The sequence below is a fragment of the Penicillium soppii genome, assembly GCF_028829465.1.
Source record: "Penicillium soppii strain IBT 18220 chromosome Unknown utg000010l, whole genome shotgun sequence".
Classification (NCBI taxonomy): domain Eukaryota; kingdom Fungi; phylum Ascomycota; class Eurotiomycetes; order Eurotiales; family Aspergillaceae; genus Penicillium; species Penicillium soppii.
The window spans coordinates 1994634-2008479 of NW_026643240.1; the positions used below are offsets into that span (position 1 = coordinate 1994634).

The 13846-nt window shown below is 49.4% G+C and overlaps 7 protein-coding genes across 7 annotated transcripts; 3 read left to right on the plus strand and 4 right to left on the minus strand.

Annotated features, from left to right (window-relative positions):
- Positions 1-821: 821 nt before the first annotated feature.
- On the minus strand, positions 822-1989 carry N7529_011406 (PQ-loop repeat-containing protein; the record flags this gene model as incomplete). The annotated part of the gene is made up of 5 exons (XM_057246932.1): positions 822-971; positions 1029-1087; positions 1141-1190; positions 1246-1841; positions 1900-1989. The coding sequence occupies 5 exons, from the start codon at positions 1987-1989 to the stop codon at positions 822-824; spliced, it is 945 nt and encodes a 314-aa protein (XP_057092281.1).
- A 728-nt stretch (positions 1990-2717) lies between these two features.
- Positions 2718-4931, minus strand: N7529_011407 (transcriptional repressor TCF25 family protein; the record flags this gene model as incomplete). The annotated part of the gene is made up of 1 exon (XM_057246933.1): positions 2718-4931. One exon carries the CDS (start codon positions 4929-4931, stop codon positions 2718-2720), a length of 2214 nt encoding a protein of 737 aa, XP_057092282.1.
- Positions 4932-5203: 272 nt separating this feature from the next.
- On the plus strand, positions 5204-7113 carry ptcF (type 2C protein phosphatase ptcF; the record flags this gene model as incomplete). The annotated part of the gene is made up of 3 exons (XM_057246934.1): positions 5204-5868; positions 5924-6940; positions 7002-7113. 3 exons carry the CDS (start codon positions 5204-5206, stop codon positions 7111-7113), a joined length of 1794 nt encoding a protein of 597 aa, XP_057092283.1.
- A 645-nt stretch (positions 7114-7758) lies between these two features.
- Positions 7759-8775, minus strand: N7529_011409 (putative mitochondrial export translocase Oxa2; the record flags this gene model as incomplete). The annotated part of the gene is made up of 1 exon (XM_057246935.1): positions 7759-8775. One exon carries the CDS (start codon positions 8773-8775, stop codon positions 7759-7761), a length of 1017 nt encoding a protein of 338 aa, XP_057092284.1.
- A 222-nt stretch (positions 8776-8997) lies between these two features.
- On the plus strand, positions 8998-10762 carry N7529_011410 (alpha-1,2-mannosyltransferase ALG11; the record flags this gene model as incomplete). Its single annotated transcript, XM_057246936.1, has 2 exons — positions 8998-9380; positions 9430-10762. The coding sequence occupies 2 exons, from the start codon at positions 8998-9000 to the stop codon at positions 10760-10762; spliced, it is 1716 nt and encodes a 571-aa protein (XP_057092285.1).
- A 557-nt stretch (positions 10763-11319) lies between these two features.
- Positions 11320-11960, minus strand: N7529_011411 (ankyrin repeat-containing protein ANK1; the record flags this gene model as incomplete). The annotated part of the gene is made up of 2 exons (XM_057246937.1): positions 11320-11886; positions 11949-11960. The coding sequence occupies 2 exons, from the start codon at positions 11958-11960 to the stop codon at positions 11320-11322; spliced, it is 579 nt and encodes a 192-aa protein (XP_057092286.1).
- A 450-nt stretch (positions 11961-12410) lies between these two features.
- N7529_011412 (DNA-directed RNA polymerase III core subunit RPC11) lies at positions 12411-12978 on the plus strand (the record flags this gene model as incomplete). Its single annotated transcript, XM_057246938.1, has 4 exons — positions 12411-12420; positions 12491-12700; positions 12792-12886; positions 12943-12978. 4 exons carry the CDS (start codon positions 12411-12413, stop codon positions 12976-12978), a joined length of 351 nt encoding a protein of 116 aa, XP_057092287.1.
- Between the last annotated feature and the right edge of the window lie 868 nt (positions 12979-13846).

Below are 13846 nucleotides of genomic sequence, written 5' to 3' on the forward strand. Positions count from 1 at the left end.
AGACTGGGCGCTCGGTGTGCCTCCGTGTCATGACATGGCCGGGGTAGACTGGATCGGATACCGATGCGATTCCGAAACAATTGTTGCTTCCAGGATTTAGGGGAATTGAAGAAAGACGTTTGGCACACTTCTTTGATTTGTCCATGACCAGAGCTCTGCTTTGGTCTGGCGAGTAGATGTACGATGCTTTTGTCGCCTTCGTCGGGTTGAACTGGTTGAACTGGTTCTGCTCGCCTCCTATGTTACGTCCGGCATGCGATCATGAACCAACGAATGCTGTTTTGATTCTTGCGTGGGGTCCTCGTGTAGAACGTAGTAGGTTTCTTGACGTAGGGCTATGCGGCTCTATTGATCTCGACCTCGACCTGGAGCATTGATCATTACATTGTGTAGATGTCTCAACGCCCGTGCATCCGTTGTGCATGTTGCCTGCGCAAGTGTAGTCACGGCGGCCAACCTTCGCCGTATATCTAACCTCTGTCTCTGTATCTCAAAGGCTTCTGGTTTTGACTTATTCTCCGGGGCTGGCTCTGTGGTTGAGGTCATACATAAAGACACGCAGTGCCGTGACTGCAAAGCTATTTCATCAATCCTTAGACAAATCAAAAACAATTTCCAAGTCAAATTGCTAGTAATGTCAAAACAACGAACGCTATGCTATTTCCAAATTTTCAATGCCCAACAAAACCAACAAAAGCGATACAAAACATAACTACATGTAGCCACCCACAGTGTACCCAGGCACACAATCGAAATCTATTTTAATACATAATCAGACATTTTTGTTTTCATGAAAGCCCCAACAGAAGAACAATGGAGGATTATGAAACCGCGGAGAGGTTTGATTCCTGAACAGCGTAGATCCTGAATTGAATGAAGATGATCACATCTTCAAACATAGTACCGAGAGAGCCGATCAACCAAGGGAGATTGGTGAGGAAGTAATCCTTGTCTGTGGAATGGCAAAGAATCTAATTCGAAGTATTAGCGATATTGCTTCTAACCGAAGCCTTTTTACTATCACTTACGCCCGCGCCGTAGGTCAAGTTGCCCATAAGGGAGAGGATGAAGAACAGCAGCGACAATCCTGGAAAGATGTTAGCATGTACAGCTGACATACACCAGGAGCAAACAACATACCCTCGCAAGACTTCTCGCTATAGTTTTTGTAAATCTGAGGCAATCTCGCTCTGCAAAAAGTCAACATCAACCCAATCACCATCAATTTCACAGAGCCAAACATACCCAAGATAGCACAAAGCACTGAAGTACCCAAGCACCAACCCACCAGTCGCCTCATCAGAGTCACCACTATTCTCAATCGGCGCAGGCTCCCACATCCCCGTCTGCCAAGCCATAGTCCAACCCGCCATACCAACAACAAAGATACCAAGCACACTAGCAATGTTTTTAGACCAAGCCTTGCGCCCAGTATCATTTTCCTCAACAATCTTCGCAAGCGTATCCTCAACCTGGCTCTCCCGCCGTCCAGCCCCATACCCACGCTGTGATGCCGACGACCGGCGCCGTCCCTGCGAAGATATAATCGGATCACTGAAGCGCCGGCCCAGCAGCGGGGTAGCCGGGTCGGGAGTCTCAACGGACGAGCGGCGGCGATGAGCAGGCTCACGCGAGTTACGCGCTTTGTAATATAAACACTGCGCGATGAGCACGCCGTCCGCAATGCAAAAGTAGACTGCGATCGCGACGATGACGGGAACGAGGCCGGCCATCAGGCCGCCGGCAAGGTTCGCTATGTCGCCGACGAACCAGACGAAGACGAAAAGGAGTGAGATTGCTTCGGCGTTACCATTGCGGTAGTTCTCGATTAGTTGGGGGACCTAGCGCGGTTGTTAGATGGTGAGTTTGGGAGTTGCGCGAAAACGGCGGGGTTTGTACCAGCAGGAAGATCCAGCAGGTCATGGATACTGAACCTAGGAGGCCTGAGGCGGCCTCACGGGCCGTTAGGGGTATAGACTCATATCCCATGGTGAAATGGGAGATGCTGAGCAACGAAGAGTGTTGCGGTCTGGTCGGTGGGTTGAAATGAAAACCTCAGCTATCTGCAGCGGCACGAATTCTCGCAAGGCTGGGTTGCAGGGTCCGAGCACTCCAGCTGATAAGGAAAATTTTCATGTAAAATTTATTGAAATAGTCGAGTCACGTCTATTCATTCAAACTTGAGTGCCTCTTGACCTCTTTATCGAGGAAATTGAAGAAATTGAAGAAATTAAAGAATTGTAGACGCGGGATGACGCACTTGAAATGAGATTTTGACAGCCAATGATGTACACTTTATTATGGTCTACAATACTAGGTATTTACAATGTGGGATCATAATAACTGAAACAAATCAACATCCTCCAGGGTTTGAATCTACGTTGGAATTCAAATCTTGGATGTTTTCTACATATGTACATAGATGTATCAATTTCGATGTTCGATGTAGCACAAAATATCCAATCGCTTTACAACTATATATACCTCCCGAAGCCCGTAGCACTGTGCTTTTGTCTTATCGTACCCATATGTACGATCTGAACTATTTATAGCCCAAAGACTCGAGATCGATGATTTTCTGTGCATTGATTATCTATGCAGGTATAGACAAACAAATTGGAAAGATTTGTACATCAACACGCTAGATCTATGCCTGGTGGTACTATTACACGACATGATAACTTGGGAATCCACGGAACCTTCACTACAGTTCAGATCTAATCCCCTCGCATATTGGCAAGTTCATCTTCCAGCATGCTCACTGCGAAATCTCCAAGAGATTCCTTGATGGTGGTGTCCAACAGACGTTGGCGGGATGCCTCTGAGAGTCTCTCCATTGCTTCCAGATAATTAGTCAGAGGCGCATATTCCACCACCACTTCACTCCAATTGCCCCGGTCAATGCCGTACTGAGACAGGAAAATCCGGAGGGATTGCAGCCCCTCGCGTGAAAGCCATCCTTCAAGGGCGGCTGGATCTCCAAGTGGAGGACGTGATGTCGGGATGTCGTAGTGATCTTCGTTTTCATTATCATGATTGTCATTTTCATCGTCATCGCCGAAGCCTCCAATTATCTGGCGACCCTCGTCATCTGGATCGTTGACCCCGCGGTTGCCATTGTCGATCTGACCGAGAAGATCTTGCAGCCAGTTCACGTCGCCACCGCCAGCACCAGCCGGAGCCATGTAGACGGGTGCAGGCTCGGATTGCTGTTTGTAGGCCTCGGATTCATAAGGAGGGAGTGGGTCGGAAGCGGAGAGTCGACCGGCCACAAAGTGGTTTGGAAGATGGGTGGTCACCTTGGGGAGATCGGATAAAACCACATGACGAGCAATATCCAAAGTGATCTCTGGCGGCTCGTTGGGCTCTGCCTCGCCGGAAATGGAGTCGGCAACCTCCATGATGAGAGAAACTGCCTCGGGGGTATTCCAAAGATCCTTGGCACGAATTATGTAGAGTTCTGTGAGCAATTCGTGGGAGCTATTGGGTGGCATTTTGCCCCAGATTGATTTGGGAACATGTTGGAGATCAAGTTCCTGGGCTAGCCTGCTAAAGACCCATGGGAAGCGGGACATGGCGCTTTGTAGCTGCTGGCGACATTCCTGCGGTTTGTTTAAGCGTAGGTATGCCATCACCAGAGAACATTGGATGTTAGGTAGATCAGCCCAGTCTCGGCTGAAGCGTGTTTGAGTACACAGTTGGACAAGTTGTGCGTACTCTCTGCCCCGAAGGGCAAGGTGGTCGATGAGAAGTCTCATGCAATAAGGATCGCTGTCGTCCAAACTAAGCAATAGCTTGGACCATTCGTACGCTGTTCTCCACGTTCCTTTCATGCCCAGGTTGGAGATGTATCTCCACCCAACAAGCCAGAACTCTCGGTTCTCAGCATGTATAAAGTCTAGCCTGGCTTCGCCGTCCCTTAGACGATTGGCAAATGAGGAATGCACTGAGCGTCCAAAGTTGAAGAGCGCTCGCTCCATCAGATCGGCGGAAACAGCATGATCGCCCTGATGCTTGGCGATCTCCGAAACCTGGAGAAGAGTAGAAATGTGGTACGGGTTGTATTGAAGATGTGCGATCATTCTCTGAGGATCCATTGATTCAACGCACTGTTCAAACTGTCTCTGTACATCTTGATAGCCGGCATTGTGCACAATCTTGTAGAGAATGTCCCCAGACGAGAGTTTCTCTACAGTTTCCATGCCCAGCCCTCCACTGGGAGCACGTGGCCAATCATCCTTGCCTTGCATGAGAACGTTCTTTCGCTGTGTGGATCCTCCCAAGCTTAGGCCTCTGCTAGCTGGACTATATTTTCCCGTCAAAGCCTGAGCAAGGTCAATCATCTGTCGATTGCGGTCTCGGCGACGGCCAGCTCCAGCGTCAGATGGCTGATCGAAGTTCTCTAGGACAACATTTCCAAACAGTCGGCGCATCTCATTGGTCGCATTGAGGAACTTGGGATCTATGCCAAGCAACTCGTCCGTAGTCTTCGGGAATGAGTCCTGAACGCCTTGAGAATTGGTCGATTGACCAGCACCAACCGTTGAATGTCCACCCGCCGATAGCTCCTTAAGTGCCCTATCAATCTCATCTAGCTCTGCGTTGGTTTTTGTGTCTGCTGCTTTGGGAGGTCCAGAGGATTTTGCGCCCTTCTTCTTCTTCTTTTTATTGGACTTCTTCGATTTTGGCGGGGTGGGTTCGGGCTCTGATCGTTGCGCGGCGGGTTCCTTTTGCAATTTGTCCGCACTATCCTCCTCATCCTCCTCCTCCTCTTCTTCATTATCATCCTCAGCATTCAGCAAGTCAAAAGCATTGAACTTGGGCTTTGCGGGGCGGGGCGCTTCATCTTCACTTGACTCATCTTGCTGCGATGATTCCTTCTGCTCTTGCTCACGAAGCTTCTGCAGCTTCCTAATTGCGCGTGATGACATTATCCTCACCGAGGTAAAAACCCTTGAACTGCTGAGAAATAATTCACCAAGTGAAACAAATGTGAAAAAAAGCGCCGAAACAAACCCGCGAACCGCGGAGAATGACGACACATCCCAATTTGCACTAGCGTTGTACCCTTCCCCAGCACGTGATGCCATCTCCACGGCCAGCTTCTCGACAAGCTTTCACTTTCTACATAAATTCTCGGATTTGTGATTTAACCTTGCGAAGGGCAAGGGAATCAATCAGATTTTCTATTCCGGCCGAATCAATGCGTCAGGCGACTGTTCAGGCTTGCCGTACTGCTCGGCGTGCACCGGTATGGAACATCGCCGCTAAGCGGCCGTGCCCATTGTCCCTCAACCAGCTACGCGGTCTTCGATCATACTCCAGTGGCCGGCGCTCATCGTATACCCCGGTAGTCACCAATTCCTCGATGCATCGCCGAACTCTTTCCTTCGCCGTTCTCTCGACCGTTGTTGCCTCTGGGGCTTGGTATGCTTATCAGGGTGACTCCGTGAAATCAGCTGCCACTCAGATCCGGGGTTTCGCTTCTACCGCTCTTAACTCCGCTTACGCAGAAGATCCCACTGAATCCACGCGCCGTGCGTTGCTAGTCAGTGGCGATCAATTCTGGACCACGACCCTCTCCGGAGACCAGCCTATTGCCAAGCATACAGACGACTCAGATCGCCAGGTTCTAGAGATGTTGACGCCGGAGCAAGCTACGCAGAAGCTACGTAAGAACGAAGAATCATACTTGGTCAACCGGGGTAAGGGTGTTGTTCGATACGATGTGGTTCAAGTTGCTAGCAACTCGCCGATTGAGGACGACCATGCGGAGAAGATTGTTGAGATCCCAGCATCCATAGCTGCTGTCAATAATGGCGAACCCAGCAGCGATTGGATGTTCTGGGCAGTGTTTGATGGTCACTCGTAAGTCAATCCGAAGATCGAACCAGAACTTCAAATACTTATTGACACAAACCAGGGGCTGGACAACATCTGCTAAACTGCGCAATGTTTTGATTTCATATGTCGCTCGCGAGTTGAACGCCACCTATAAAGCCGCCTCTTCTGACTCATCCCTCATCGTACCGACATCTGAAGCCATTGATGCCGCTATCAAGCAGGGCTTCGTCCGTCTCGACAATGACATCGTGCATGAGAGCGTGAAGGAGGTCCTCAAGTCCAAGGAACGCCGTGTTGCCGCCGAACTCCTCGCCCCTGCTCTCTCTGGATCTTGCGCTCTTCTCAGCTTCTACGATTCCCAGTCCAAGAATCTGAAGGTGGCTGTCACAGGAGATTCTCGTGTAGTTCTCGGCCGTCGGGGCCCGAGCGGAAAATGGACCGCCAAGGCCCTTTCCGAGGACCAGACTGGTGGGACCCCGTCAGAGATCAAGCGTCTGCGTGAAGAGCACCCCGGTGAGCAATATGTCACCAAGAACGGCCGGATTCTCGGCCAACTCGAGCCTAGCCGTGCATTCGGCGACGCTTTCTACAAGTGGAGCCGAGATGTTCAAAATACTATCAAGGCCAGGTTCTTCGGACGCACTCCCCACCCTCTGCTAAAGACTCCTCCTTACGTCACCGCCGAGCCTGTCATCACCACTACCAAGGTTGATCCCTCCAAGGGCGACTTTATCGTAATGGCTACCGATGGTCTGTGGGAGATGCTGAGCAACGAAGAAGTTGTTGGTCTAGTCGGCCAGTGGGTTGAGGAACAACAGTCTGCAGCGGCAAGTGGCAGTACTAGCAAGGCTTGGTTGCAGAGCTGGTTCGGTAGCCAGAAGCAACTGCCCGTGGAGACCGTAGCGGACGGATCGTCTGAAGGCCAACGACGACCTATCCGCCAGCAGCAGTATGATATTGCTGGTGCGGCTAGTCGGTTTGTTGTTGAGGACAAGAACGCTGCGACGCATCTTGTCCGAAATGCCATGGGTGGCAAGGACAAAGACATGGTTTGTGCTTTGTTGACACTACCCAGCCCCTACTCTCGTCGATACCGGTATGTTCTTATACTCTCTTTCTCTCTTGTATGTCGAAATCTATGCTAACTCTCGGTCTAGTGATGACGTTACTGTTGAGGTTATCTTCTTCGGCCAGGGTCCTGACTCGCGTACCGTCGAAATTAACAAGGAAGCGAGTGCCTCGGAGCAAACTCCTAAGGCAAAGCTATGAGCGTTTGCTTTTCTATAATCTATTCGTTGCATCCCTTTATAGACATGAAGGGTGGTGGGAGTTTTCTACGTTTTTGCGATCTACGGCGGCCCTGGCATAGCTATCTCCAGAGCGATTTAAATGATTTTACTGCAAATTTAAGCCTGGATAAAACATAGTCTTGCATACGATCACTTTTTTAGATATGCTTGGTGTATTATGTGCTTTTAGATATATAGTAGAAGCAGGACATATGGTACATGGATGCAGTATAGTGAGAAAACTATGGTACATCAAACATCGAACCAGTCGGTGGATTGAGTGTCGCCCAGAATTTCAGGGATTATGACTGATGGACTAGGATTGGTAAGCCCAGGGCTTCACAGTTGTCTCATAGTCGGAGGAATGTTGGGTGCCAATTGACTTAGTTCGGTCCAGCGAACCAGGCCTGACAGTTGACCAAAGACCAGGGTCTTTACTAGTTTTGATCAAATCTTGTATCGAATTGTTGGTGTGGTCGTTGACCACATCACAGACGTGCAAGTTTCCCAAAAAAGGCCCAAAGCTGCAAGTGGGTGGGTGAAGTACCCTTCATATAATGGAATGTTGCTGGACAAAGTACTGGTGAAGAACCCTAACCAGACCAAACAACTCCGGTAGGTGGTCTCAACGCAGATTTTTGAGCTGGAAAGGATCATCAGTGCCTGGCTTCTCGAAGGCGACATATTTCCTCAGGAAGGGCTTTCGGGCCATCTTCGGAGCAAACACTATTTTATCCAGGATCAAGGTCTGCAAAGTAGCAATATTGGTACTGGTGATCCAATAAAGCAGCAGCGCAACAGGCAGCTGATTAGCGAAAGCCATCAATCCAACTTGGCATGACAGAGCCTGGACAAATAATCGCAAACCACGGAAGGTGACTTCCTTGTACATCAGCAACTTAGGAAGTTCTGAAAGTTCCTTGAAAGGCTTTGTTTTCCATCCAGATGCCACATTTCCCAAAATTGAGAAAGTAAGAAGAACTGGCAGAATGCCCGTCTGATCACCAGCCAACAGATCTGGGAACCAGAGTGCGCCCTCACTCATGAAAGAAGGCTCGAGCCGTGAGGTTGCAGTGGCAGCAGCAGCAGAAATATTCTCTTCTGACTGGCCAACTGTTTTCAGCCATGCAAAAATACCCTGGTTGTTACCGCTCATGCTGCGCAGACTCTCCATGACTGTAATGAAGACTGGTATTTGCAATATCATAAGTGGGCGGTATGCGGTCGAGATACCCCATGCCTTGTGAATGCGTTTCGTTTCTCGCCTTAGCATATCCGCAATTTGCTTTTTACGCTCCGGTTCACCGGTTGCTTTCCTATGCGCGTTCTCAGTCGCAACAGCCCCCCAGGATGATAGAAGTGGTTGTAGTCGTTTTTCTTCTTGTGCGCGCAGTCGACTGTAGAATTGCAGGGGGAAGCCAATGGATGCTCGAACAAGCAAGGCTGTGAGTGGGATAGCGGCTACCCATGGTAGGCAGGAAGCTGTGTGGATGCCTTGAATGACCGCGGTAGAGCCATCGAGTACGGTTTCGATCACGGATTGTGTTGGTTTTGTCGGGTGGAAGTATCGAGCTTGTAATTGGGTCAATTGCACGGCTCGCTGTTTTGAGCGCAATGCCGTGACTGAACGGAGGGGATACATGACTGTTTAAAGGAAAGGTATAAAAAAAGTGAAGCATCTCAAATGTTATGCGCGGAGCGGAGATCGGGAAATTGGAGATCATCATGTGACGCGTATGTAATTTACGCATTGGCAACTTGTTGACAAAGAGAGGGGGGAAACATTTTCAGTCTCATTTTACCAGCTTTGCTATAAAATCCTACTATGTGCGTCTGATGACGTCTCTTTGATTGCCTTTTTACCATGGCCCTCCTACAAGAAGCCATTCTGGCCGCGTTGGTTTTGACCGTCACGGCCGTCCTGCTTCCGAAGTTAACAGGTGCTCTTCTCGGTTTCATCTTTCGGGGAGTGGGCTGGTTGATCTGGCGACGAACACGGTCTCGCCGTGAATATGTGATCGCGCGGGCGCGATCCGAAGAAGAAGAATTACGCGCACCACGACCAAAGGCTTCAACAACTTCGCTATCGCGGAACGGTGCCGAAGACGAGGACTGGGAGAAGGTGGATAGCTCAGGCCCGAGCGGGGTACAGACTGCCACAAGCAGTGAGAGCAGTAGTAATTCTGGGGAGAATAACAAGAGCTCGGAGGACTGGGATGGGATTATTGGCTTCTTCCACCCCTTTTGGTACGGCTTTCGTTCTATACATATTGCATGCAGTGCTGACCAGTTACAGCAATGCTGGTGGAGGTGGCGAACGCGTCCTATGGGAAGCAGTTCGTGCAACACAAAAGCGCTGGCCGAAGGCAATCTGCGCTATCTATACCGGTGATCATGAAGTGAACAAAGCTGCTATGCTGGAGCGGGTGGAGAACCGGTTCAACATCCAACTACACGCCCCAACTGTAGTACTCTTGTACTTGACGACCCGCAAGTACGTCGTTAGTAGCTCATACCCATACATGACGCTGCTGGGACAGTCGCTGGGGTCGCTGGCTGTTGCCTATGATGCCTTTACACTCCTCGTACCTGATGTTTTTATTGATACCATGGGCTATGCCTTCACCCTTGCCATGTGCAAGTGGCTGTTCCCTACAGTGCCGGTTGGTGCCTATGTTCATTATCCAACGATATCAACCGACATGCTTGCTTCTCTTGACGACAAGAGCGGAGTCCAGGGCATTAATTCCGGCGCAGGTAAAGGGTGGAAAGGCATGATCAAGCGCCACTACTGGGAACTATTTGCCAAGCTCTACGGCTGGGTCGGCCGGCAAGTGGACGTGGTGATGTGCAACTCATCTTGGACAGCAGCGCACATCCGCACGCTTTGGGGCACCAGCAAGAAAAGCAGTCCCAGCACCGGTGACGGCACCGCTTCATCGCCCGCAGTAGTGTTCCCCCCAACAGCAGTTTCCGAACTGGAATCAACAATCGCTGTGGACGCCGAGAGCGAGAAGGCCCGCGAACCCGTCCTACTGTACATTGCGCAGTTCCGACCCGAGAAGAACCACCCTCTAGTCCTGCGGTCCTTCGCCCGCTTCCTCCAAGAACGAGCTGCCAACCCAGCCTACGAAGGGCAACCCCAACCACGCCTCGTGCTCATCGGATCCGTCCGCCACTCCAGCCCCGATGAAACCCACATCTACAACCTGCGCCTCCTGGCCCACGAACTCCGCATCCGCGACCAAACCACGTTCGTGTGCGACGCCAGTTGGCCCGCCATGCTGTCCCACCTCGGTACTGCCTCCGTAGGCGTTAATGCTATGTGGAACGAGCACTTTGGCATCTGCGTCGTCGAGTACCAGGCCGCTGGTCTCATCTGTGTAACGCACGACTCAGGCGGTCCGCGCGAAGACATTGTCGTTGACCTTGGGGATGGAGCAACAGGTTTCCGCGCTGAGACTGAAGAGCAATTTGCTGCTTCTTTTGAGGCCGCGCTTGCTTTGCCGGAAGCGGAGAAGGTCGCAATGCGGCAGAGGGCGCGTCGCTCGGCGCTGCGCTTTACTGAGGAGGAGTTTTCGCGCAAGTGGCTTGATCAGGTGCAGAAGCTTGTTGCAGCGGCGAAATAGCTCTATTTAGTTATGTGATATCCCTATGGAAATAGACGAATGGCATTTCCTTGCTTATTAGATTTGTTTTGCTCCATGGTGTTTGGAAGTCTGGACACAGCTTGTATCAAAGGTTCCCGCTGCAACAATATTTGGGCATAGTTGACCACTCTGAATCTTCCATGAAAGGGTATCAGGCAGAAGAAGCGAGTATTTTAGGAGTCCTAGGGGAAATTTAGTACTCATGTAGAAAAGAGATACTTTTTAAGAGTGCTACTAGATTTTCTAGACCGAATGTCATTTCTATCCCATACAGCGATGGGAGATATATAAGTGAGACTTTGATGAAGCTTCCACACTAACTACTCAAAACTGTATTCTGCAGCTAGCACCAGCCAATTCAAATGTCTATAAATTCGAGAAAACCAGACTCAATTCGTAATAATCGTAAAACAGAGACAGAAGATATGGCCGGTTTAATCCCCGAGAACAACAAAAGCTGCCAAAGCAGACTTCTCGACTCCAAGTTCTAATCAGAAAAAGAAAAAGTCTGTAATAGAACATATGAACATACACGCCTAATCGCTATCGCTTGGTTCGCCATCATCCGAGTCCCCATTATTGGTTTGAATACCCTCAGCCATGATATACTCCGTCTGCTGGAGAGTCTTCTTAATCTCATCATTGTTGAACACCAAATCCGCTGGCTTCTGGCCATGCTTATTGCGCACGCGGGGATCACAGCCAGCCTCACACATCATGCTGATCATGTGTGCGCCCAGTTCTTTGTCTTTGTCATTGGCGTACCGCACCGCAATGTGTAGGGGGGTATCTTTGTCCAGGCGAGTCAGGGGGTCGCATTCGAAAAACTGGATGTCGAACAACGCGTCCATGGCGTCATCTATAAGAGGGGCGTCAGTAATTGTCGAGGCAGCTTGGAGATACTCCTGGATGTGGCAAACTATACAGCTTCCGTATTGGGCACAGATGTGCAATGCGTGGTTCCCCATGGGATCCGTGACCTCATTGAAGAATTGTGCCACTTGCTCATTTGTCTTGTCTTCCATTTCGCTCAGCACTTGCTCAATCAAGTGCGGCTGGTCCCGGCGGCAGGCTTCCACGATGAGCTCGCGGGGTGATGCGCCCTAGATTTTCCTGCATGAGTGTCGATCCGATGCAAGGGTTAAGGGTCATGGTGGATGCATACCTCGTCAGCCATTCTATCTATCAGGTTTCGATCCGGAATACCCGAGTGTCGAGTTGTTGTTGTTACAGCGATTGGAGCTGGATGCGGGGAGCTAAGTAGTAGCGAGACAGGGCGGTGTATGGGACAGGCGGCCTCGAGCGAATGTTTGTCGTTCAGGACAGGAAACGATATGTACAGAGTCGACTGTGAGATCAAATGGTTGTCAAAGCCCCTGTTCGATAGATCTATGGTTATTGGTTATCGGAGTTGATCCCCAGGGATATCTCACGCGCGGGCCGTCCGGATCAATACATTACCCGGATCCGATCAAATTAGCCGCGCGTCTAGACCTCATCGACAGTGATGATTGCGCCGGATAAGAACTACAGCTGCTGAGGACTTCACATTTTCTGGGCTACTAGCAGGTTCTTTTCACAATACTCTGAGACTCACTCTTGCAACACCCAGGTCCAGACCATCAAAATGTTGATCTGTATGTCTTATTTCCTTTAAACTGACCCTCCAGTGACACTCAAAGCAAATACTAATTTCTCTACCTCCAGTCTGCCCCAACTGCAGCAATGCACTCACCATCTCCAAAGCAGAGCCCAGTACCCGCTTCCCCATGGGCACAAACCGCTTCGAATGCCGCACCTGTCCCTATGAAGCCGCGCTGGAGAAAGAATGGTACGACAGGACCGATTTGAAACAAAAGGAAGTGGACGATGTCTTTGGTGGTGCAGAGGAATTTGCCAATGCCGACAGTGTTGCAAGTAAGTACAAGGTCTTTTTAGAGCTATTTGCAATAGCTGTGCCGCTTGCGATGCCAGAACACCAGAACAGGACGTTGACAAGATCTTGCAGCTCAATGCCCCGCAGAAGCCTGCAATGGGGAACGTGCGTACTTCTTCCAGCTGCAGATTCGCAGTGCAGACGAGCCCATGACTACATTCTTGAAGGTATGTCCTCCTTACGTCCTAAGTACATGAGGCGCCCGTTTTCTGACAGCTCTTAGTGTACTGATTGCGGTGCTCGATGGAGAGAGAATTAAACTTGGATGTTTGTTTGCTGGGCTTTTGCCAGGCTTTGATACGATCTGAGTTCTTACGATACTGTTTTGTTTTTTTATTTATTATTACAGCGAGGTGCACATGGCGCATTATTGGGGCCGAAATATCATTCAGATTTCAGATTTCAGATACCCAATTGATCGACGTCACGGTCTAGCGCACAGATCTTTTTTTGAGATCAGCGGGAAATTTTCTTAGACATCTAACCTTTCTTTTATTTTCTTTTATTATTATTTTTTTGGGAGGGCTTATTTTGATATTCAATTTATATTATATAGCCTACACATATACTCCGTCGACATGTAGCTATTGTTATCATTCTATTTAAAAAAAACAATTGCTCTAGTACTATTATAGAGCCCGACAGTATGCTATGAATCATCGGAGGCAAAAGCCAAATGTAAAGTGAAACTAAAAAGAAAGCAGAGATTTTCTATGCATGACATTGTTGGTGGGATGGGTTGGCGGTGAATATATGCCCCTCATCCGCGGGGTTATTATTATACATATGTACTCTGTATGGACAAAGAAAATTTGAATTGACTAGTTATTTTTTGAGATTTTGATAATTAAAAAATTTGGGCAAGTGAAAAAAGAGTATAAACAACACAAATGAGACCAGGTTCTCACCCAACCTCTGCGTTGCTGCCCAGTTCAAGCGTTTAGAGCCACCAAAAGTGGGCTGGGAAGGAGCATGAAAAAAAAAATTCGCACCGAGTGGAGCACCTTGAACGAGGAAACCAGGGAAACGGAAGGGATATCAGAGCAGCTAAGTAGAGATACATACAGAAACATCAAAGTGATAGTACTGTAGTAAGTATCTGTACTTCTTTCCGTCAGCCCACTTTG